Source organism: Parambassis ranga, chromosome 19 (assembly GCF_900634625.1).
Source record: "Parambassis ranga chromosome 19, fParRan2.1, whole genome shotgun sequence".
Taxonomy (NCBI): domain Eukaryota; kingdom Metazoa; phylum Chordata; class Actinopteri; family Ambassidae; genus Parambassis; species Parambassis ranga.
In genome coordinates, this window is record NC_041039.1 from 5,705,349 (window position 1) to 5,732,105 (window position 26,757).

Consider the following 26,757-nt stretch of genomic DNA (forward strand, 5'->3'; position numbering starts at 1 on the left):
ATGCCTCTGTTTATGGTCATGGTGAGAAATAGTATCTGTATTCATCTTAATGAAGACCAACACACGCATAGTTAAAAAAAAAAAGCTCTCATAGATTAATATATGAAATTCATTAGAAGCCTGAGGTTTTTTTTATTATTATTATTATCTTTTTTTATTTCTCCTCTCACTCCGGGGCCGCCCCTAGGCAGCGCACATCTCTTATGAGGTTCGATAGGTTCGCGATGGCCGCTGTTAAGTTGCTCTCTGGTTTTTGATTGGCTTCATTTCCATAGCACCTTGGCGGGGGAGAGCACGAGTGGAGCAGCGAGGGCCGTTAAGGAGCCCAGCATTTGCATTTTGTAAGCCTCATTCATGGCTATCATATTCTGATCACGAGTAAGAACCTCCTCCGCCCCTCCCCTAGCAGTAAAATTATACATTGGCCTTGTTAGTGTTAGACCTGTTGAGGTGTGGGTAGTCTGCTGAGATGTTGCAATAACACGAGGGAGGAGTGTACATGTATGTAAGAGTCGTGCAGAGGTGGATTAGAGGGTTTTTTTTCTTTCAAATGGAATGAATAAATTTGCTCCAAAGAACCGATGGGAGTATCATTTTTGTACAAGATCATGACCAAATGGAATTCTGTATGTTGATTTTTTTTTTAGCTGCTCCACAGGACACTGAATATGATAAGAAAAATAACAATGTGCAACTGTGGGCACAGATATGTTGCCATCAGTGTTTAATTTGTAAAACAGGAGGTCAGAGAGTGGTTTCAATGGCTCAGAGGGGGAGGAAAAGTTCTATAGGCTATATACCCTTCAACCCTGTCTCAGTACTGTGACAAACCAACAACCCACGCTAACAGCAAAAAATGTCCACCTGCTCATGGAAGTCATTACATGCCTAAAATAGACTATTTAGAAACTAAAAATCAGCAGAAAATACTAATAATCCATTCATGCACACATAACAGCCTATAAGAACAGGGGTAAGAGCCTGGGGGAAGCTAGCTTACAAAGGGGTTTTTTAAGTCACATTTAACAGTCCAGGAGTCAGCAGATCTGATGGATTGAGTGTTTGCTGTGTTTTAGACTAATTGTAAGTAAGTGGTTTACAAAGACTACATTGAGATTTGCAATGGGAGTTCTAGTCATTTTAACAGCTGAAGATGATGGTATGGATGCTTTAAAGTGTGCTGAGGATGACATTCTTGTTTATCTTCAAAACATTCAGCTTTGTGATCTGGTGGTTAGAGGTCATATGATGGCCAAACGTTATGCCAAGAATTGGTTGGGCCCTAAATTGATTATTGCAGAAACGGCAAAGTTGTCTGGTCCAATGAAATTTGAGCTTTGCTGGGGTTGAGGCATTAATCCAGCTTTTGATGGCGACTATGCAAACACTAAGAGAGGACAGTTGGTTCAGGTTGTCACAGGGTTTAGCAGAAAAGTAGAGTGTGATCGGCAAGCGGTGGTAATGTCTTGTAAGCAGTTCAAATTAAATTGACCCAAAGAAAGAATATACACAGAGAAAAGAACTGGGCCCAGGACTGATCCCTGAGGGGCCCCATACAGGGGTTGAAGACTGTTGAAACATTGAAGATCTATTGTTTGTATAAGGTTGTAAATCAGGTTTATGTGGGTGCCAGAAATGGTGATGCACTAACTGTAAATCGAGAAGTTGTGGTGCCAATAGATCAGTCTTTAAAAATGGTGTTTGCTACCCTTTGTATACTTATTGAAAGATAATATTTGAAAAGTTTATGCATAATTTTTCTGTCATCTCTGATTTCTCACCCAACTGTGAGTTCCTGTTGGAGTTCTTAGGTCAGCTCTCATAGGTACAGTAAACAGAAATGTATGAACATGCTCCCTTCCATCTTTGTTTCTTGGTCATTAGTTACCAGATTGTAAAAGGTTAGAGCAGTGTGTGTGTGTGTGTGTGTGTGTTATGGATATTCAATAGAGAGAGACACCACTTACACACACACACAGCAGGAAGAGTGTGTGTTCCAAAGCTAAATGTCACACCTGTCATCTGCAATGTGGATGAAAAGGCTCAATTATCCATCCGCACACACTGACCTCTCTCTTTCTGTTTCCTTTTTTTTCCCTCCACATGTTTACTGTTTTTTCCTTTACCATCTTTTTCTCCATCTCATTATCCTTCATGTTACATCTTCCTCTTCGATTTCACTATTCTTCCTCTCCTCTCTGTCTCTTTGGGATGTATGTAGGTAATTAAAACATTCTTTCCACCAGTCTGGTGATAAATGAACTGTGCTGTCAGGGAAACACCTCCCACTACATCACAGATGTGGACTTTTTTTTTCTTTTTTTTCTGTTCTTCATTTGATTTCACAGCCATGGTTCAGGGAATTTGCTTCATTAGCATTCACAGTGGATGTATATGCTCAAACGGACAGACACATCAAGGCTCTTCCTCACTCCACAGGACAGCAGAGAGAAGTTGGACTTAAGCAACCGAGTCAGATGTGATGCTTTCAATTAAGTTTGTAGAGAGGGATTTTCCTCATGTCCAGTGTTCCCTTCGCAGCAAAGAAAACTTTAATAAATTGCATTGGAAACTGAAAAATGAAAGTGAAACATGTCATCTTAAAGCAAAAACTCTCATCAAACTGCTTTGTAGTGACAGTGTTGTATGTGTACTGAGCAACTATAACATATATATAACATATATGTTGCCCCTTGCTTTTGCATGCATCTTGCATGTGGATCATCACCGGTTTTTGTGATATCCACAGCGTTAGCGGCGCGCACCATCAGCTAACACCTGCCTAGTTTGTGATTGGTTGTGTTCACACCACAAATTCATGTCACACTAATGATCATCATGCTTGAATGTTCCTCACATAGAAATGTGGGGACGTTGTGGAAGTAGAAGACTTGCACTGTGCGTTGGTACCACAGACTACATACATAGATATATATTTATTTACAGGCACAATACTTTAAACTGGTCAAAATGTATTGCCGCAGACTATAAATACTTCATCCCTCCCCAAACTGGAAAATTCCGCTCAATGAAATGGCTCATCCGAGTCTGATCGGGAGATAATGTCTAATTCCGATTCAGTCTGAAACCACGTATTCAGGCCCAATTTCTGATCACGTGTTCAGATCTAGACATCCCCAATTTTGGACTCACTTTTGTACAATAAATGAGGCAGAGACACCTCATCCATCTTTACAGACAGTTGACAGTTTATGGTCGTCACCTGCCTGTCAATCAAAGTGAAATTTCAAGCCCTAATATGGTTATAGAGAGTTAAATAGAAAATCAGTCCTTGTACAGTTTTCATAAATACAATACTATGTTTTCTGTAAAATTTGGACACCTTTAACATGGAGGTCTGTGGAGGTCTCAGCTCTCTCTTTAGCACAAGAGATTAAAGCAGAGACTGCATCACTGTGGACTCTGCACCGATCCGCATGTCAGTTCTCCTTTTTGAAGACCCCAAGATACTTGAATTCCTCTTATTAAGGGCATGTGGCTCATTTCCTTACCCTAACCCTTTTTTTCTGACTGAGAAAGCACAGCCTCTGATCCGGAGAGGTCTGAAGGTCTCAGATCTAACAGTACCACATTACCTAAATTACCTGGCGGCCTCAGGAATACACAGGGTTCCATCTGTCCTTATTGACAGTTGATGGTTCATTCAGATCATTGACATGCCATCTAATGGCCATTAGGAGAATTTAATGGCCATGTTGCCACCGGGATTTATGAGATAAACAGTTTACTAAATAAAAATCTTCACCGAAGCAGCCACATTAAAGTGCAAATGGTGATGGAGACAAATGTGAGGTGACAGTTAAAAAAGGTAAAAGCTTAATTAAAGATGCTGCTCCTTTCCAGCAGCAGCATTCAGAAACTCCTTAACATGATTTAACAGTTGGTTTTTTTGGAGAAAGTTACACTATCCCACAGAGACCACAGGTGTCCTAAAATGCTTTGAAAAATCTCCATCGAACTCCGACTTTTATCGTGTCTCTTTTTTAATTAAAACTTTTGTCTTTGAGAACTAATGAATATTTGCAGCCTGTAGGCTTCTTCTGTAATTAATCCACACTTGTGCAAAAAAAAGGAAGCCGGTTCCTGCAGGGTGCCATTGATCAATATTTACGGGCACGACCAACGTTAAGAAGCACCGGAGGGAAGAGATGCTTTGCTTTAAGGATCTTCAAATTGGGAAAAAAAGGAAAGAATTATGTCAAACTCTTAGAAACAGAGCTTAGAACACTGATTTCTTTTTTTTTTGCTGGCAGGTTAGAAAGAAATCAATAATAACGGTGCCATGCAAAATTCTTTGGGCTTTGAGGGTTATTCCTCTCCTCAGTTACTAGTGCACTGATGTGTTGTGAACCTTATGTAGGTATTTTTGGCCGCTGTCCCCCTGCTGAGTCTTAACCTCCCCCTCCCTACTCCTTCCTCTCAGGTTTTTGTTTTTTGGGTCTGTGACTCAGACGTGAAGTGGCATTGCACATCAGAATAGTAAAACATCAGCCAGGAGCAAGAAAAGGATACCTAGAAGGAGCAACCTGGCTTCCACTTTGGTCAGAGTTTAAACATTTAATGCAGAATTTATTCAGGGTGACTTAACGGTAAGTGCAACAGAAAGAAAATGTCACTTTCTATGAACCGTATGATTCCAAGCAGGCACAGTCTTAAAGTCTGAAGCTGCTCTAGTTGCAAAGGCCTATTGGGATCCCTCTTCTTTCTTAATAATGGCGCTTTGAAAAGGCCACAGCTATCAAGCTCTAGAGGATCTGGTGTGAACAGAAAGAGGACTGAGGCAGCCAACAAATCTGAACTGGACCAGAAAGAGAAGCCGGTCCTCTTTGTAATAAACTCACAGTGTGAACACAAAAAGAACTGAGACCTTTTTTTTCTGTTGGTCCACTTTTAGGTCCATTTAAAGAGGACTGAGTTTGGCTCTTTTAAAAGGGACCCCCCCACTGCACTGAATTCTGGGTAGTTTTCACTTGAAGCAAAATCTGCCTGCCTCCTCCTGTGTTTTTTTGGTTAAATTATTGCATGTTCATAGGGAAAATGGAGCTATTCATTACATATGAACACAAAAATTAATTTATAATAATTATACATATTATAATTATTATATTCTATATCATTATTGTTTATTGCCATTGCCACGACCACAACCTGCTGCATGCTGCCATGTTTTGGATGTCTGTTTTCTTTACCGCTGAGTTTCTATGGCGGCTACAGTCGCTACGGCGAAGTGAAAAAGATTACAGTGAAAAAAAGGCCAGGTGAACCCGGTGCGCTTTGTGTCGACAATGCTCTGATTAGGCGAACCATATACTGCAGACTTTTTAGTGAACCGTACGTTGGGAGGTGGTCTCAGTACGGTTCGTTTTAAAAGGGGTCTAGGTACAGTTGAAGCGTTCCCATATGCACAAAACCAAAAAATGCTGAATCATCGATCTGAGTTAGTTAAGAGGGCTTAAAGGGACCAAGTGTGAAAACACCTTAAGTTTCCAAAAAACTGGACACTGCATAAGTACACAACAGAAAGATGCTACAGTTAGTGCCAAAGATAGTAAAAAAAACTCAACCAACAGCCAAGAAAGAGCCTGACAAAAATTGTCAGAGTAACCCATCTTTTTGAAGATACAGGTCTGTCAGCCTGGCCTGCCACAAACATTCTCTCAGTGAATTATTGCACTTTAGCAGTAATCTAACAGTAATCTAAAGAATATTAAAAAGAGGCCTTAGTTGGCATTTTAAGTGGGAATTGTTAGCTTGCTTTGATATCTTAAAGTGCCCTAAATATGAAAAAAGAAATTATGCAACAAAACACATCATTGACATTTGACTCTACATATTACAATATTTGCAATTATCAGAAGTGTCTGCGGTACAGCTACACAATGCAAATGTTAGGAATCACAGGCAAGCTGGCCTTTGAATATTTACCCTCTGCCTGAGAAAAAACACCCATTTGCATCATGTGAATTTTAATTTGATTTTTTTTTCTCCCATGGCTGGCAGCCTATCTGGCAATTTGGAGCAACTGCAGAGAAGAGATTGGTGTGATGCTGATGGGTCGAGATAAGTGCTGGCATTTCTGGCTGAGATGGGAGTATACGCAGTCCTGCAGTGCCTTGCTCAAAGTGGTATTGGAGAAATTGAACTGTGTCTGGTGAATAGCTCAGCAAATTGCTTTCAAGTCCTTTTACTTGTGTTGTTCCAGTGCTTGAGCTCAAAAAAAGGAGGGATTATGTTTTTTTTTTCTTTTTCTTTTTCTCTGTAAGATTTCTGCAGAGGAGTGATGACAGATGGGGAGATCTAAGGGGATGGCTTTCAGTGAACTGTAGATTGTAGATTAATGCATTATTTAAGATGCCTTTTTGGTATTAAAACTGTGTTAACTGATACTAATTATATAAACGATTGAAATGGTGCAGAACTATTTTATGGGGTAAAAAAAAATTATAGTAGGGGAGACCGGGGCTTTTTGTGACACGGGTAAGTTGTCAAACTTGCAATAACAAATTGGGTCTCTTCAAAAGTGGAACACTAGTTTTGTGCATGAACCTAATGTGATGTTACATCCCATCTGGGAAAAGCAAAGCACACTGTCAACTGAGGTGAGGACAAATTTTCATTTTTCGCATATGAAAGTAAAAAATACCAACTAAATATTTTTTGTAATTGTCTGCTTAAAGACACAAATATCAACTAAAGCTGCAAGCAGCAATGACGGGCCCTTGCGGTCCGAGGGACTCGCAGCTGCTGCCTCACCTATCATCCCACATCCTCTCTCCCCCGGGAACTGGCATGAGCTGTGGTCTGCAGGGCAGAAGAGTACACCAAAACACACATCTACAAAAGAAGGTCCTCCGGCCAGTAGGTGGCACAGTGACTGTAGCATATCAGCATATCAATCTGTGCAGAGTCAGATGTCAGCATGACTGTAAAGTTGCATCCACACAGTATCAAGTATGTGGGAGAGGCAAAACCACAACCATTTCCTTTGCAGTGGCGAAGGGTCAAATTTGTGGTGGCGCCACGTGCAGACCATGTAATAAAGCTCTGCGCTGTAGATAAGTTTAGGTCCTTATGGGCTTAAGAGTGAGTTAAAAAATGTTCAGAAAGATCAGACTATTGCCTTAGGAAGAGTTTGTAAAAGTACAGCAGGTGCGCAATGTGGTGCAGTTTTTTCAAAATGGCGGACTTCCTGTACATTTTAGAGGGTACCTCCAAGAGACTTTTTGTCTCATCTAGAGGTGATACATCTGTGTACTGATTTGTGTATCTGTAGGTCAAAGTGGGACTGAGACCTAAGTCTAGGGGTCGCTGCCAAGCCATGTGGCCACGCCCGCATGTGCATATGGTTATCAATCTGTTCAGAATGACAGGCTCAGCATGCCTGATTTGTTCCATCCACATTGGATAAAGTATGTGGGAGATACTTTATCCATTTTTGTTGTGTTGACAAAGGGTCAACTTCGTGGTGGCTCCACAGCCAGACCGCATGACAAAGTTCTGCGTTTTTGATAACGTTTGGTCCCTAACTCCTCAAGGGCAAGCACACTAATTTTCAGCCCGATCGAGCAATTTCCCTAGGAGGAAATCGCAAAAAAAAGTGAGGCTAATGTGGAAGTGTTTGAAAACACCACAGAAATAAACATGTTTTACAGCGTGGTACAAAAAAACAATTCTGTCTTAAATGATAAGTTTTCTCTACTCAACAGGAGGCAGATTACTTTTTTGTAATAACTCAGTCATTTCAATTATATGATGACTTCAAATTATACAGAATCATTATCTCATTATTGACTGCTTTGAATGACAGTTTAATGTTTGCCTAGTTTAATGACTCTGACTTTTAGCTAGGTGCAGTTAAAAAAATGTTGGAAAAGTAAAGGGGAAAGGTGCTCTGTAGCTTCATTTGTAACCTGTGTTTTATCTGTCTCTGTGCTTTTGTCTCTCATATTGTGAACAGCGGTTTGGATGATTTGAATCAAAGATTTTCTGATACATAAAACACTTGTCAAGACAGATGGATAAAATAATGCCTCCCACTGAGGTCTGACTTTGTAATCAGCAAAAGCTGTGAGGCTCTCCATTTCAAATTGTGTGAGTAGTAGGGGACTGACTGGCAGATGGATGTGATGAAGAAGAGAAACAATGCAGGGGAGGGGAGGGGGGACCCCAAAAGATGGGGAAGATAACAGCTGCGAGTGCCGGAGTGGCAGTCATTCAGGGTTCAGTACAAGCCAGCTGTCAGTGCTAATAGACAGAGGAGATGTTCAGGCCAAACAACCTGTCACCAGCTATAACAGAGTATAAAGCAACACAGCTGCCTTCTCTGAATGTCAGAAACTTCTCTGGCAGTTTGGAGAGTCCGCAAAAAATCATATTCTCGAATGGATAGAGAGGCGAAGATGCGGATGAAAACGATGGCCTCAGCAGTCACACAGTGAGGATTATTCAGTTTTTTTCTCATCTGTTTTTGGCTGACAGAACGATAAAACGGCAGGGAGATGAAAGCCACTTTTACTTTTGAATCAGCTTTGAACGCTCACTCACACGGCTCACTCGAAATGATCTAGTCAGAAGTCGCCTGACAGCCATCGTTAGCAAAGACTGGGCTTTGAAACCGGTTTTCACAAGCACCAAAATTACTGCAAAATGTTCTTAGTTTTTTCAGATAGACTTGTTGAAGCAGTGATGGAAAACCCGGATATAAATATGGTAATGGGGTCACTTGCTTCTGCTTCTGGCCATCATCATCAATTTCTCTCAAAATTAAGCCAAGAGCTGATATTTTCATAGAGCTTTCCGTTCCAGTGTGGATATGGAGGTATTTGTTCTTCAGCTGGCATTAAACTGCACACCCTCTTATTCCTTCTCCTTTACAGATATCCGAGGCCTCCAGGGTTTTCTCGACCAGACGTCCCGTCAGGGTGTGGACGTGGCTTTGCAGAGAGTTGACAGAAACATCAGCAAAGTCTTCACTAACCTCTTCACCACCATGAGGACCGAGGAGCTCAATAGGTACCGGGATACGCTACGCAGAGCCATCCTGCTGCTGAGTCCACATGGAGCTCACACCTTCATCCAGCAGGTAGGGTCTGCTGAAATCAATGTTCCCACTAATGCACGCTATTGACTTTTGTTTGTTGAGCAACGCTTGTGTCTGTTGGGGTGGTATTGAGGTTTCAAGGAGCAGAGTAGCACTGGTATTCATTTGTTTGAGAGGCCATGATACATGATGTGTACAGAAATGAGCGTGCATGAGGCTTTACATGTGTGAATGCTTGTACCGGATAATTTTGAATATGAGGCGACAACTTATGTTGGATGACTACTCTGGCTTTGGGCTGCCACTCTTATGAACTGACACACTTTACTTTAAAGAGTAAAGTTGGGGACACACTACCCCCCCGTACAATTGACCGGTGCAGACTTTGCCCGACTGTGAATCAGGGGTAAAATCGGGGTAAAAAATAATTGTAGTGTGTTAAGCTTAAATTTAAGCCAGCCATTTTTTTTCAGATATGTTTCCAAGAAACAACAAGACAGGGCTGGAATAGAAAACCAGAAGAGTCTTGTGTGTGTGAAGGGATGGAAGGGGAGGGGGGGGGGGGTGTATGACAGTAACAAATGAGTGTTTAAAGAGATCAAGTGAGTGTACATGAAAAATCGGTCTGAGTGTTTGTTTGTCCGGCCCGTCTGCCGCGATCATTTGTAAGGCTGTTGTGTGTATGTGTGTGTGTGCATGTGACCAGGTGTAGTGGCCACCTGGAGTGACAGATGGAGATCTACACACACACACACACACATAGTGCTGAAGCTTCTCCAAGAGGATGCTGAGTTTTACTCAATATTTATTACATGTGTCATTTTTCACAATGGCTCCTGTCCTTGGATCACTGATGTTTGTGTGTGTGTATTATTTATATTGTGTGTCTGTGACACTGCGTGCCCATACTGTTGATGCCATATGTCTGTGAGAGAGATTGTGTTGATGGCTGTAGCTTTAATTGTTGTTGTGTGTGAACGATGATAAATGTCCATCACAGGTATTTTTGAAAATACAGAAAATATTCATATTTGTGAAATATGTGCAGCATACATGCACAATGTTGCTTTTGTGGGCTTATTGTTCACTGTTCACAGGTGTCGGCGCTGCGGCTAACATGATTAGCAATAGTTTTGAACCTCGTCCCCCACTTTGTGTAGGAAAAAGTTAATATTTGTCCCACAAAGGTGAAAAAGCATGTGTAAACATATGAGACAGGTGTCCCCTGTGTGTGTCATTACATGTTTTGTGAGGTGGAAATGTGTATGAAACCTGATTGGGACATTAATATGAATAAGGCACACTTCTTGCTGTGTGTGAGAGACAAGTAGCACAGAGATATGTGTTTTTCCCTGTGCGTGTGTGTGTGTTTCTCTCATTCTTTATTTAGCTGCTATGTGTGACTGACTCTGGCTTTATTGGGTGACCTCTAACCTCACACACACACATGCACACACGCTGCCGTCTTTCTGATCTACCTTCCTCTTGGAGTATGAGTGTGTGTGATAGATTTTTTTTCGTTCCAACTGCCAGTCATGTTGCATTGTCATGGCAGCATCTTTAAGTATTAATGCGCTACTTCGTGTCCTCGTGTTGAGGGGCGCGCAGTGATGTCGGTGTGCACTAAAACGATCAAAATGCACCAATCTTTATTTTGAAATGTTCACAATTTTACAAATGATACAATATCATAATTGGCTACAGCTCGAGCCCTGCTGATGCACAGGCTTTCTTTCTCAATGAGTAGGTGTGTTATAAATGTCTCCAGGTGTCAGTCAGCATCTCTCTGTTGTGAAGAAAATTAATAATAAGAAGAAAGAATAAAGCCCTGGTCCAGTGGTCTGTCTTTGTGAGCCACTTAGTAGTCCCACCAGACACACCAGCCAGTACTTGTATTTGACTATAGGTCTTGTAAGTGACCCTCTGCAAGTGCTATGCTGCACACACTGCTGTCTGTTCACAAGTCTATTTTTTTGCAGCTGAGCTGTGTCTATTTCCATCAAGCAAAGCCAAAGCCAGATAAATGATGTGGTTAACCTCAGCTCCAGCATTAAGTCAAAAATTGATATGATATTAAAATGCCCGATTTCATTGTAGCTGATGAAAGTTGCTGTGTTTTTAGATGCTTGTTGTGATGATGAAATTGCGGTGGACATGTGAATTTTGTCGTCTCACAGCAAGAAGGTTCCTGGTTCGATTCTGACTTGGGCCTTTCTGTGTGGAGTTTGCACGTTCTCCCTGTGCCTACATGGGTATTCTCCGGGTGCTCCGGCTTCCTCTTACATTCTAAAGACACACTTGTTAGGTGTGGTGTGGTGACTCTAAATTGCCCGTAGGTGTAAGTGTGAATAGTTGCTTGTATGTGTATGTTGCTCTGTGATGGACTAGTGACCTGTCCAAGGTGTACCCTGCCTCTCACCCATAGATATCTGGGATAGGTTCCAGCCCCCTGTGACCCTTTTTCCTTCTTATTTATCATTTATAATAAAATAAGTTACAGGGAACCCGAAACACTTCTATGCCTATGTTCTCGATTGCACGCCGTACATACACACATGCACGAGTCACTAACACAATCTACGTTACCACTACGACCTGTGTCACAGTCTGTTTTGCAGTAGCAAAGTCTCTTTATGTTTGATGACAATGTTGCATGACGTGCAAAAATTTTCGATCCACTTTTTTGCAGACTGCTTGGATACGGCTTCTCGCTGTATTTTGTGGGCAAATGTGATACATTTCTGATTCTATTTCTAAACGTAACAAGGAAGTAAGGAAGTTAATTTGCTCATGTGCGGTTGATCATCTTTCATCAAATTTGCAGAAAGGTTCTTTCCGCTTCACTCCAGAACAAAAAAAAATCACACAGTTCCAACTTGAACTCGAGGCAACTGGAGTTAACTCGATTTAAACTCTTGAACATTTGTATTTGATCAAATAATAATATTTATACAACTCACATTACCACATTGATTTAAAGTCCGTAAACTGGTGGCCACAATGAAAGAGATCAGACAGAAAACAAAAGAGGCCCCGAACAGCTACCCTGTGGTACTCCACATATGTTTGGACTTTCATAAGCTGCCAGTAATTTTGAATGTAAAAAAAAAAAAGTGACAAGCTAAAGAAGCCTCATGTTTGTTTGTTTGCTTGTTTGTTTGTTGTTCTCCTGAAGCTTAAATGCTCCTGGTGGAACTTGAAGTTATGCCGAGGACAGAACCAAACCTGCGGTGCAGCCAGACTGTGCCTGGTTGGACCAGGGCTTAAGAGTTTTACAACCACATTCTGTCGCCACTGCAAGGAATATGCTTTTTATTTACCCCAAAAACAAACAAAAAACAACAGTATATACACAAGATGTTATTGTAATGACATGTTTTAAGTGAAGGAAAAAAAAAACTTGTTTTGCATGTCGCATGCAGACACACACACCAGATATGTCTTGCTAATAGTGTTAATGTCCATGGCTGACTGCAAGTGTCTGTAAAAGAGTGGGAGGCTTTGGCATGGTAAATCAAATGGCTTTTTGTGTGTGTGTGTGTGTGTTTGGAGACATTCATTAGCACCAGGACATGTCGGCGTAGGAGGGTGAGACCGAGCTGAATGAAAGTTGCACTCTTCAGTAATGTCACAGAAACCTGTTAAAAGCTTTGCCAAGTTTTCACACACCCACAAACACACACACACACACACACAGAGCCATGATAACACCATCACAATCACCATGAATGTGTCTGCCAGGACTTGTTATTTTCTGGTAGGATTTTTTTTCCCCTGTGGCAGAACAGAAATCAGAACTTTTATTTGGCTGAGCTTAATTATGAATCCGCTGACTTTTAAAAGTATAACAATTATGATTTATGTGTTTGTATTCATCATCTTGTTATCTCAGTTGGGTGAGATACGTGCAGTCTGTATGTCATAATCACATTGCTTAACCCTTTCCACCCCCAAGCCTATTTTTTATTATTTTTTTTAAGGCATCAGCTTGAAAATGGCATGCCCAAAATAAATAGAGTATATCTCAGCAACCACAAGGTGTATTTGAATACTTTTGGTGTCATAATAAAGGGAACACCTGGGAGATTTGCCCAAATGTTTAAGCATTAGTTTGTATGCCATGGTTAGTGCAGTGTTTTATGGTTTTTATTGATGGCTTGCTGCAAAAACCCCGGGGTGCGTGGGGTGGAAAAGGTTAAGGAATTAAGCTATTGTTTGAATTACAATAAATTCATTTGGTGATTTGATTTCGAACATCTGACATCACTCTAATTCTTTGATGAGCATTTAAGACCAGGGACATATTTTGAAGAAGGTCCAAAATATGAACAATATTGTCGTGGTGGCTAACTTTTTAGCAGGGAGCTAACTTTAATATAGTACATTTTTTTAGGAATACAAAACTGACATGATCTCTGAGCATATGATATATATTATATCATTTCATAAAAATACCAATTGTGGGTTGATGATGATGATCTTCCTCCTTAATTATTACAATAAGTCTTGTTCTTGTGTTTTGTTTTTGTTTGTACTATATGTGACACTCCAGGAAGAATGCATGTAATGGTGCTTATGGACATAAAGGTGAAGATTTGTGTGTGTGGACGAATGCTGAATATGAAGTGCAAATCTGAGTTTAGGCAGCTGCAGCTCAACATGTTGCATGATGCATCATGACCTTTGTTCTGGTGCCCCCCTCAGGACAATAGTTACATATTTATATTTAGTAATATTTGTGATTGTTTATTAATTATTTTTGGGGGGCTTCTAGACTTTTATTCTTGCCTCCTGGGCATGTATCACAGTCAGCTGTCAGTTGACTGTGTGAATCATTATCGAGTGCATGTGTGAATCCACACAGGGAAATGAACACCACACACATGCACGCATAGTAGGGTGTCTTCACACCTGAAGTTGTTTTGTGTGTATTTGTGTGTGTGTTCCTTCTTTACCTTTAATTCTACCCGCCTCATCTTTTTTTACCTTCCTCTCCACCTCTTCCTTGTCTTCCTCAGTTCCCTTCTCTTTTTTTTTCTTTCTCATCTTCTGATTCCTATCAGAGAGAGCGAGAGAGAGGGAATAAATCACAGGAGTCAAGTTTAAATTGGGAGGTTGGACGATGCTCTTGGCAGCCGAGGGAGACACATTGACTGACAGGATCCTATCACACTGCTGACTAGTGATGCTTGACAGCTACAGCTGCGATGCACTTCTCTTGAATCTGTGTGTGTGTGTGTGTGCTTGTGTGTGTTTTACATGTCCTCGGGGGAAAAAACTTCCAAGAGCAAATTGAAAATGACCCCAATAAACACAAACACAACCATTTTCTCCCCCATCTCACTGAAACACAGCTACACTATCTCCTGTTCATTCATCCGGTTAAAGGGACATTCCTTGTATTTTTATGACATGATGTTTACTGATTAGCTCTGACCATTTTCTTCAGGCAGGAACATCAATTGTTATGTGGATTGATTCTGAACGACTTGTGCTTCTTATTTTTGAAACTCCAAGGGAGAGTTAGACTGCCCAACCTGTAAACGAAATAGCTGCAGACTACATGGTAAAGTGTGATATTTGCCCTTTATACTAGCATGGTAGAGAGACGTCCTCATGAAAAACACCTTGGACTCACCTTTTACTTAGGAATCTGGGTTTTGAGTATCCCTGACACCACAAGCTATTTTGTCTAGTTAAGGTAGGCATGATTAGGTAAAGATAATCTTTAACCAGATGTAATTTACAAGAAAAACCACACACATTTTTATTAGAGAATAAAATATCAACTCAACAACCTGGTGAGGAAAGGGTGGGTGAACATGTCATTGACGATTGATGGTTGATCTCATGGCAGCAGTATTATAGCCTTTATAGCCTACATATATGTCATGTCCTAGAATACAGATCTGGAAAGTAGCTGGGAAATAGTTATCAATAGTGTAAAACTATGCGGATATATATATATAAGTATAATAGATTGGAATCTCACAATCAAAGTACAAGTTAAAAAAAATAAAATATAAATAACCTACAATTTTGGGCATCTACGTCATAATGTGTGTTGTCACTACCAGTATATGTAGCTGGTTAATTGTAAATGTGCTGGTTTAATGTGTAAACAGGAATATTCCTGTATAGCTGCAGTGCATGTTCACACCTTATTCAGAATACTGCCTTAACCAGAATAAGGACCTTAATGTTGCAAATAAACATGGTCATTGTTGTCAACCAAGTATAACGATGGATGGATAATGGATTTTGAATTACTTTCAGTCACTTGGTTGCTGGCTGTCTGACGTTTTCCAGCTTCTTATAACCACATCTTAGTACAGTTATTAACAGGAAGGCTGAAGGCCTACAGGGTAGTTGACTTTTTATTTCTTCTATTCCATTTGTTAAATGGTTTTCTTTACTTTTATATGAGAGAAACCTTTCTAACCAGTTATTACTTTGATTGCAACAAGTATCTACTCATTCTCCTTGGTGTCAGGTTCTGCTTAATTGACATGCTTTCAAATACCAAAGTTACTAAGACATTTTTTTTTCAGGGAAGTTTGACTTCTTGTGTTACCTCTACCTCAGCTCAGTGCGGTTTCTAAGAACGCGATCAACATTCCCCTGAACCTGACTTAAATGTAAATGGCAACCCATCTGTTGAGCTTGTTAAATTCTTGGATTAGAGAGCTGTTAAAAGACAAGGTTGACAATCCCACATGGCTCCATTGCACTTTTCTGTTCTGTTATGTTTCTTAATCGTCATTAATCACAGTCGGATTTGTCTCCCATCAAAGGCGGTCCTTGTGGGATGAGGAAAAAGGACGGTGTTGCTAACGAAGCAAGGGAAAAGGAGGAGGAGGAGGAGGAGGAGGAGGAAGAAAGAATTAAACATCTAAAATAAGGTTAAAAATATGTCAGTGTTCATTTTCAGCAGAGTGAGAAGAGAGAATACAAGACAAGAATGCAGTGCCTCATGCACTGACTAGTGTGGCAGCAAGTAGCGTTTCCAGAGTCTCTTGAGGCCCTAGGCCCCCTTGGGGGGGCCTTCTGGCCTGGGACCCTAAGCCTTTGTATTGCCTGTTGACAAGCGGCGCCTCTTGTGGCAGCAATTGGAAGCGGGCGGCAACAAATCGCAAACGTGCCCAGATTTATATATAAAAAAAAATCTCTTAGGATCTCAGATCTCAGGATTAATGATAGATATATTTATCAGTACAAACTATGAAATCTTGTTTAAATATGAGACATTTAAACATAGATTAGTACTTTATTAATCCCAATTATAGCAGAAGAGGCCAATAGTGTCTACTGAACCCTAAATATGATGACTACTATTAAAATTCTCACTCCTCCACACTTATTTACAAGGATATATTTGAAAGTTTTAGGTTTCCATCCTCATGTCTTCATTCTTTCTCGCTGCCAACAAACCAATCTGCCCACGTCAGTGGAGTGAAGTTTCATCAAAAAGCGAGGGTAAAACAAGGCAAGACGGCCACGAGAATGAGACGTTGCAAAATAAAAAGCAAGTCGTCATCCACCGTGTAGGATCATAATTGATCTCACCCACGGCACCTCTTCTGCTATAATTGGAGCACTTAGTGTAAATGCTCTGGCCGCGATCTAATTGCCTGGAAGGAGGCGGAGGTGGAGAACACTTGACGAACATTAGCACTGATTGGAGATCAGAGCCATAGACATCGCCCTTTGGCTGCCCGGGGTCACTGCATTCATACAAACTCAGATTATAGAGCAAGCGCGTGGCAACCACACGGTTTGATATTTTTCATATAGATAACTAGAAAAGCTGAGTTGCACATGGATAAGTGTAGAGGTAAAAAAGGAGCTATTTTTAGGAGGACAGCTGTTGTTTTACACAGACCTGAATGCAATGAAGCTGCACGAGATGATGCTATTTGAGGAAATGAATCCAAATTGCTGCAGGCACAGTGCTTTTGAAAGCCCTCTTTAAATACAATATATTATTTTTTTTTGTTGATGAAGATCCTCAGGCATCCAGGTCATATATACGTTGAGACGATTGAAGCGAGGCGTCTGGACAAACTTCTTCTACAGAAACTATCCAACAGCCTTCAAAGATCAACAGATGACTTCTAAGATGTTAAAGATGAAAGATTAAGTCTGGTGTCTAACCATGAAACATGATATGGCCATTATGTCTAATACATCTTCCAGATACAATACGTGGTTACATTTATGCAAGCAGAACAAATGGTCGTATGTCGGACATCATCACGTCATCATGTTCAAGCAGTGGAGTGGACTTTCTTCCTAAAGGAGTAAAAAACACCTCTTCTATGACATCACAGATGTTTTGTCCATAGTCTGCAGATATATAGATATATATCAATATCCACTAATATGAAAACAAAGATAACATTTGTTCTCTTATATTGGCAAGCTCTGAGACAAACTATATGTTTACACTAGCCTGTACCAAACTGTATTGTTCCGGATAAATGTGCTCTACCATTAGATGTTTCTAATCTTCAGACTGATCACGTCCCCTTTCTGTTCTAAAAGTAACCACATGTCGCTGCCAGAAAGCTACACAGACGACAACCTGCTCGCCTGACCACCTCCCCTTGTTCACGCCCGACAGTCGCTGTAAGGGCAATCTCTCCCTTGGCAGCAATATGAGATGGATGAGAGATGGATAGGAGACGGGCTGATGTGTCGTTTGTCATGGGCGGCGGGAGGAGCGGTGGTAGTGTTGGTGGTGTTGGGGGCGGCGGTGGTGGGTTGCTGTCATTTGTTTGGCTAGGGGACAGCACCGCTGATAAAGCAGCAGTCTGACGGGGCTAATCTGATGTCAGCCCGGAGAGCCGAGAAAACACAATGAAAGAGCCCCAGGGTGGTGACATACGTGCAAAAATAACAATGTCGTGCGAGCTGTAAACACACACACCTGTGCAGGAAAGAGAGGACCCAGACACATGAGGAAGGAGCATGAGAAGTGGGGCAGGGATGATGGAGGCAGTGAGGGAGTAGGTGGTGTAGCTTTGCTTGAGACTGATCTTGGGTTTGTTTAACCACAAGGATAAATGCCCTCCCTCCTTCTCCGCCGCCATCTTTTTCTAACCTTAGCTTCCTTGGAGACTAACAGCGAAAGATTAATGTACAACTGGGAGTAAGAAATCACCTGCAGCTGCTCTCAGACACACACACACACACACACTTCTGTTAATTTTATTACTATTACTCACTGACACTACTAGCCGCAGGCCTGACGAAGGACACTTAATTAAATGCTTTTTGCTTATGGGTTATTTCTTATAAACACACAACAACTGAGAGTCAGCAGTGTGTGTGCTTCACTTCACAGCTGTAAGGATGTGTGTTTGCAGTGAATGTCTCAGTGACTGTAGTATCAAGACACCTGTGTGTCTTAAAGGTCCAGTCCTGGCTACAATTGCAGCATGAAGATAAAAGAGTACACCAAGCAGCTCTGATAAAAACCTTATGGAAGCAGAAATCAGGATCGCCTGGAGTTTAGTCATACCCATCATTAAGAAATGGAATGGAATGGAATTTGGTAAATCTGCCTAGAACAAGCTGTCCTCACAAGAAGAAGATGAGTGAGGGAGGCCACCAAGCTTCAGCAGATGGAAACTGTTAAAGGAACCTTCAAAGCTTTAGGGGAGAGAAGTAAGGTCATATTAAATCTGGACTAGAGTTCACCCAGTGGCATGTGGTAGTTTTCAATTAAAGCAAAATGTCTGCTGCTATGCTTGCCTTCTCCTGTGTTTTCTGGTTAAATTAGTGCACATTCATAGGGAAAATAGAGCTATTCATTATGTATAAGCACAAAAAGCGATTGAGGAGAATACATTATTTAGTTATTGCTATGTCTAGCATATGTGTCTAAATAACTTGTTTATTATATATATATATTGTTTATATAAATGTACTTAGAATAATAACAATTCTTCTATAAAGAATTCAATACAATAATTCTATAAAAATTGTTATATTTTATATAATTATTGTTTATTGGGTGTCTAAATGTTTATAAAATGTACATTGTTTGTCATTTATATAATTATAATAATTATAAAGTTTTCTCTAATGCTGAGTTTTTACCATCTACAGTCACTATGGCAAGCGAAGAAGGTTATAATACAGTGAAAAAAGACGAAGTGAACCAGTGCGCTTTGTGTTCACAATGTGCTGATAAAGTGAGACTTTTTAGTGAACTGTACAGTGCGGTTCATTTTACAGGGGTCTGGGTACGGTTGGAGTGTTCACATATGCACAAAAAAGTCATAGATCTCGTTCGTTTAGAGGGCTGAGAGGGAGCAAATGTGACTGGCTGCATGAGCAGCCAAAGGGAACAATCACTGATTAGCGAAGGAGATGCTTTCGTTGATCAGCTGACAAGAACAAGAGGAGGGAAGAGAAAGAGAGAGGGGAAAACTGAAGGAGAACGAGACAGAAGTAGGTGGAGTGAGTGACTCAGTGACTGCACATTCAGTCTGATGAAACCAAATTGAACTAGATGGATACTGCCACAATCACACCATCCCCACTGTGAAGCATGGCAGTGGTAGTATCATGCTTTGGGGATGCTGCTCAGAAACTAGAAGGTTGTTAAGGTAGAGGGTAAAATACATGCAGCAAAATATGAGAAAAACCAGGAAGGGACTGATATAGTCTGCAATAGAACTATGAACTAGAACACCACTGATCCTTTATTAAAGAAAACTTTCTTTTTTTAACAGACATTTTTTGTATTTTCTTGTCAAAATGCTAAATTCTAGTGAACATGCGTCAATTTTGAAAAAAAAAAAAAAAACAACTCGAATTCTAAAAATAAGCTTCCAGTTGCACGCCAGAGTGAGAAGCTATGCAGGCACTTGTGGCTGTATTGATTAAAATAGAAGCTGCTTTATAAGAACTTACAAGCAGCAGACAGGGTGTTACATTTGTGTTATATACTCCCCCTAAGAAAACCAATCTTGTTGGGTCTATTGACCCCATTGATTCCCCTGCAGATCCATTCACATGATGTCTGTTGTGAAGGGCTGTGTAGGTTTAAGATGAGCAGTGACTCATTTAAATGCTTGGTCATATCAAATGTCTTTGCCTGGCTGTTTTTTTTACCACACATTTGATAAAAGTTAGATGAAAGAGACTTCTTTAATGTTTCATTAGGTTTTATTTCCAGCCGCCTCTTCGCTCGTCCGCGTGGAAAAAAACATAAAATAATAATCATCTGTAAAGAAAGAGTGCGGGCGGAGGAGTGTGACTCCTTCGTAAAAAGAACATTCGGAGTGTAAGAACAGCTGGAGATGCTAGTCGAGGGTTGCTGTGTGGTTGTCTTTTTTAATTATACAATCTGTCCTGAGACTATTCGCACAACGTCGGCCAATAGAAGCTGCACTGCAATGTTGAATTTTGGGCAAAATTTTCAACCTGCTGAGAAAGAGATTCTTTGCATAAAACAGTGCACTGCACGACTCACACACACACTTCTATATAACAAGACCCTCTGGAAAAACATTCCCATCTCTTACTTCCTGTTTCCTTTTCTGTTGTTTTCTTCATATTTTTCAGGCTTCCATCATCCATCTCTGTCTCACTCCTCTCTCGCTCGCTCTCTCTCTCTGTCTCTCTTTCTTTTTTTGCCACTCTTTATTGTCTCACCCACCTACTTTGTGGCACATAGTGTTATTCTCACTCTCTCGCCCACTCTGCCTCTCTCTCTCTCTCTCTCACTCACTCACATTTCTGTCTTTGCTTTGTCATGATCTATCCCATCACACACACACACACATGGAGAGAGATTTTTAGAATCTGGTTGATCTGCAGGTACACACAGTTGTACATGTGTGTACCTGCACATCATCCACACTCTATTTGCAAGAGTTCCTTAATGTCTATAATATAAAATAAGCCTGATTATGATTATTCAAGATGTGCCTTTTTTTAGGAAAAAAAAGACCAAATTGTGTCGTTTAATTTTAATTTTTGTATTGCAATTTTGTGCGTGACATTGGGTTTACATCTTGTTGCTATGAAAACACTGTTGTTTTATATGAGTGTGAAATGACTTTTTCTCTATACACACTTGTTTTAAACGTATTTGTCGTCACCTATTGTTGCGGATGTATTACTGACACGTAAAAGTCAAGACCCTGAGTATAAGAGTATAGCCTACCTGTTTTTTTCAGATTACTTAAAAACAATTCAGTAAATCAGTGCCAGAATACAAGATTTTGAAAGGATCTGATAAGCGTGCTGTTTTGGTCTATGTCCTCTGGGCAATGTCATTGATGGATCCATAGGTAGACGGTAACAGTCCAACCAATGAAGCGAGGGCTTCAAACGAGGGCTGTAAAGATGTACGTTTTCTCCAGGCTGCTAAAAAGTCACATGTTAAGTAATAGTCCCATAGTAGCTACTTGCTTGCTACTCAGCAGACTCAAGAATCTGGGCAGCATTTGGGCTTCTGTCATTTTATTGGCTCTGATGGTATTGAACCATCCTCCCAGTAAAACTCTAATGCAGCCTTTTGAATTTGTCAAAACATAACTGCAGTGTAAGCAGGTCTAGTAGAGTTAATCTGAGGATATATTTTGAGTTTTTGACCTGGATAGCCGTGGTGGAGAGCAGAATGTGCAACCTGGCTCCTAACCGCCCATTAGAAACAGGACTTGTGGCTTTTCTGTTCACGGCGAGGTGGCACTTAACTTCCAGAAACCCAGTCACCGAAAGGTCAACTAATGAGGATCCTAACAGCAAATAACAACACATCTCCATTGCTTGGGTCTCTGCTTCTTTTAGCTCCGTCCACTCCAGGTTGGAGACATAAACAGATGCTGAAGATGCACTGGAGTGCTGCTTTTTGTTATTAAAAGTTAACCCCACCCCTCCCACCCCCGCTCCCTGAAAGCACTATGTGATTTTGATTTGCATTCACAAACAAGACGGCAGCTCTGTTTCTTTACAGGCAATGTTGATGCAGCTGCAGCTAAGATTTCTCCAAAACAACACTTATTTCTCATTAGGCATCTTCTCCCATTGCCTGTGAAGTTGTTTCTTTTATAGCTTTTAACAAACAAAGTGATTACATGTTGATTGCAGTTGGGCTCCTAGTGGAAACTTTTATTTTTTACTTTACCAGATGATCTATCTATGATGATTATTTTACCCCTGCGATGATGCAGCATGCAGCTCATCTTCAGAGAGAAACTACTTTACAACAGGGTATGTACACACAAACACAATGTCCAGCTATAAGGAGGAGAAAGGGTGGATGGATATGTCTTTGTGATGCAAGCAAACTGATCTGCAAATGTTTTATGGAAGTCACAAAGGCTCGACACAGTAAACAGGGGGTGTCATATTCTGTTGACTTTTTTTATTGTTATTATTATCCGTCTGTCCTGGGTTCGACATTTTATTTTGCCACATTTTCAGAATTTTAAAAGCATTGGAGGACTTTGAAACATTTCAATTTTGACTCAGGCATGAAACATCAAGGAAAGGGTTAGGGTTAGGGAATCAGGAATGGACGGCAGCAGCGCTGAGAGTATCTGACCACTGATGTTGTTGAGACAATCTTACATACCGTCTTTACATCCTCTGTTTTGCTCTTCTAATAGGGATTGAAGTGTCCTACACAGTCAGACTGTCAAAGGTTATTAATGAGACCAGTTATAAATATAATCTAGCTTTTGATATAACATTATCAGCTGTGCTCGTTGCTTAGTGTTTGACCAGCGGAATCACACAGCAGCAGGATCCACTGGTGCATCTCCAAAGAAAGAGAGAGAGAGAGAATGCAGTGTGCATTTGCCAACAGGAAAACATAATATGTCAATATTGCACTTAAAAATGTTTGCGCCAGCTTTTGTTACCATGGTAAAAAATAGTTGTGGGCAGCCTGGTATCACCAAAACGCGTATGAATTTTTATGTTTTTAAATGTAATTATTAGAATTTTGACATCAACCCTTTTTAAGGCGCAGGTGTGAGAAGGTTGTAGCCTACTTTGAGGAGGTCATGGAGCAGGACGCTCACTAACAAACTGGTAAAGCCGCCCTCTCCCGAAGGCGTTGTGTGTTTCTAAGTGGCAGATGTCACCGGGCTCGATGCTGTGCAGTGGAGTAGCTTTCCGTCGTAACACCTATATATACAGTCAGGTTCAGAAATATTTGGACAGTGACTCAAGTTTTCTTATTTTTGCTGTTTATGAAAACATATTGAGGATACAATTATATAATATCATAATATGAGCCTAAAGTGCGGACTTTAAGGTTTAATTCAAGGGGTTAAACAAAAATATATGATTAAACATGTAGGAATTGTAGCTATTTTTATACAAACGTTCCACATTTCAGGGGCTTAAAAGTAATTGGACAAATAAGCATAACCCTAAGTAAAATGTTGCTTTCTTAATATTTTGTAAAGAATCCTTTGCAGGCAATGACCGCATGAAGTCTGGAACTCATGGACATTACCAAACGCTGTGTAACGCACTATGGGGCTAGGGGCCTGAGTGTGTGAATAAGACACCAAACAAAAAAAATAGAGCTCAAATAAATATATTATTATTATGTAACAAGCAGATATGCAATAGGACAGTAATAGCAAGTTATGAATTATAATAAATGTATATATATATATATATATATATAAGAAAAAAAGGTCCGTAGTAGGAGGGCAACAAAAAAAAAAGTTTTTATAATCCTACCACATCGCAGCGGTGATCGGGAAGCTCGCCATCTTGAACTCGATTTCAAACTAAAGGAAAAAAAAAAACCTGACCTAAACAAGGTCAAACACACAAATTAAAATTCAGTATGAATTAAATCATTTACCATCAAGAAGGTAAATAAATACATTCATAAATAACAATAAATAATGCTAAATAAAAAATACCATTAATGCTATTGGTCATACAGCATATACTTAAGTTATCTTAATAACATTTAACATATACATGAATCAATCATTCAAGTTTCAAGCTAATGATTTATATATGATTATAATGATTATAATAAATCAAATTAAATTAGCAATAAGCTAATCAGTTTCATAACATTTAAATGTTTAGGCAAACAAACAATTTGTTTGTGCATGTTGATGGGTCAAAAATAGCACAGTCTAAAGAGCAGTAATAACAGCGTTAGCTACGCTAGCTTAGCGGTTAGCCTATAGGCTTTTAAATCGACGACCGCGGCACCGCATTCAAAGTTCGCAGTTGCAATAAATGACTCACCGCTGAGTCGATATTTACGGAGATGATGTAGATTCTATCGGTTGGGTTTGTTTGGGTTATGAAGCAGTTTAATCATTAATTTTGCCAGATTGCTAACCGGAGCGCGCCAACCACAGGGACAGCAGCAGCCATGGAGCAAGAGGAAATGCAGGGTTGTGCCCCGGAACTTATAGGGAACACACCCCGCCACAATAAAGTGGTGACAGAAAGTGAGATGCTGTCTATGTTATGTGGGTTACAGCTGGGTTTCCTCCTTTGTGATGCTTTGCCAGGCCTTTACTGCAGCTGTCTTCAGTTGTTGCTTGTTTGTGGGTCTTTCTGCCTTTTGTGGGTCTTTCTGCCTTAAGTTTTATCTTAAACAAGTGAAATGCATGCTTGATTGGGTTCAGATCTGGTGATTGACTTGACCATTGCAGACTATTCCACTTATTTGCTTTAAAAAACTCCTGGGTTGCTTTTGCATTATGTTTTGGTTCATTGTCCCTCTGTACTGTGAAGCGTCGTCCAATCAAATGTGCTGCATTTGGCTGAATCTGAGCAAAAAGTATATCCCTATACATTCAGCTGCTTCTGACTGTCACATCATCAATCAAAACAAGTGACCCAGTGCCACTGAAGTTGCCATCACACTGCCTCCACCATGTTTTACAGAAGATGTTTGCTTTGGATCATGAGCTGTTCCAATTCTTCTCCAAACATTCTTCTTTCCATCATTCTGGTACAGGTTGATCTCTCTGTCCAAAGAATGTTGTTCCAGATCTGGGCTGGCATCTTCAGGTGTTATTTTTGGCAAAGTCAATCCTGCCCTTTCTATTTTTGAGGCTGATTAATGGTTTGGACCTTGTGGTAAATCCTTTGTAGTTACTCTTATGAAGTCTTCTCTTTATGGTAGATATTGATACGACTACTTCCTGGAGAGTGTTCTTCACTTGAGTGGATGTTGTGAAGGGGTTTTTCTTCACCATGGAAAGGATTCTGCGATCATCCACCACCGTGGTCTTCCGTGGACATCCAGGCCTTTTTGAGTTCCCAAGCTCACTAGTGCACTCTGCTGTCTCTCTGATTCTTTTTCAGCCTCAGGATGGTCTGCGTCACCTCCATTGAGAGTTCCTTTGACCGCATCTTGTGTGTTCACAACAACAGCATCCAAATGCACCTGGAATCAACTCCAGACTTTTAAACTGCTTAATTTATGACAGGTTAACGGGAGAAGAGCCCATGCAGCCTTGGTATTTATTTATTTTATGTAGTTTGCAGCCTCTAAGTCAATTGTCCAATTACTTTTGGTCCCTTGAAAAAGAGGCACCCATGTATTAAAGAGCTGTAATTCCTAAAACCTGGCTCCAATTTGAATGTATATATATACACATGTATATATCATGTTCCTTCCATAAACACGTGAACATAATCAGCTTCTCTTAACATTTGTTGTGTGTGCTGTGTGATGAGTCTAAGCCATAAGCTACAACAATGCAGTTTTTGAAAAAAATAAACATAGTATCAGGCATACCTAATACTTTATTGAGATCTCACCGTCTCTCTTTCTAACCAGACATATATGGTTAGGTTTTAGATCTAAGGATCACACACTCTGTATCACTGTGACACACTGATTAATATTTAAAGTGTGGGACATTTGTTATTGAAAATAATACAATTTCAATTTTCTGCTATCTAACAGTGACACACATTCTTACATGAGTAATGGCATTGTGATCAGATGGTGAGTTCTTAAACCTAATAGCAGAAATTTAACATTTAATCAAGATTTAAATATCTCAACTATATTAAATATATATACTATATATATTTGTATAAAAAAACCAGAGACATTTGAGTGTGAAGTGTCCCTTTGGAATGCACCAGAAAGTTTTATGACTGCTGTGGTCGGCCTTTATTTCTTGGTGTGCCAGGCTGTGAGGAGGGAGGGAGAGAGTTGTATTTCTGGAGTCTTTGTTGTGTCCTTGTTGGTTCATTCAGAGATGAATGATGCAAATTCTTGATGCAAATCAATAATAGCTAGCTAGTCTACCTGCATCACAGCTGATTTGTTTACTTTGATTTTTTTTCATGTCTTATGCCAAACAGGTGGCTGAAAAGCTGCACTGTTACAGCGTTACCCCCTTTCTTGTGTATTTTATGCTAAAAGGAAATAATAAAGGGTTAATTTCACTCAATTAGGAGCTATATTTGATGACTCACCTGTAGCATCTGACAATTGCATATTGAAATATGGTTGAGAATACCTCGCCTGTGTGATTGAGTGATGCCATCACAGCATTGTGTTCTGACACCAGGTTGTTGTTTGGATCCTGAAGTGTGTTTTTGTGCATTTTTTTTCTAACAATTCTGCTTAGACAGCAACAGTGCTGGTTTAAAACAGCAATTCCTGTTCCGGTACTGTAGACATATCATTATTGAGATCTAACATTTATTAAAAGAATTGCAGA

The 26,757-nt window shown here is 40.2% G+C and overlaps 1 protein-coding gene across 1 annotated transcript in view; it reads left to right on the forward strand.

The window, feature by feature from the left end:
• grid1b (glutamate receptor, ionotropic, delta 1b) overlaps positions 1-26,757 on the forward strand; it is a 445,711-nt gene that overhangs the window by 290,056 nt on the left and 128,898 nt on the right. The window contains exon 4 of the mRNA XM_028430922.1: positions 8,898-9,103. Coding sequence (XP_028286723.1) covers positions 8,898-9,103 — 206 coding nt within the window. The remainder of the gene's footprint in view (positions 1-8,897; positions 9,104-26,757) is intronic.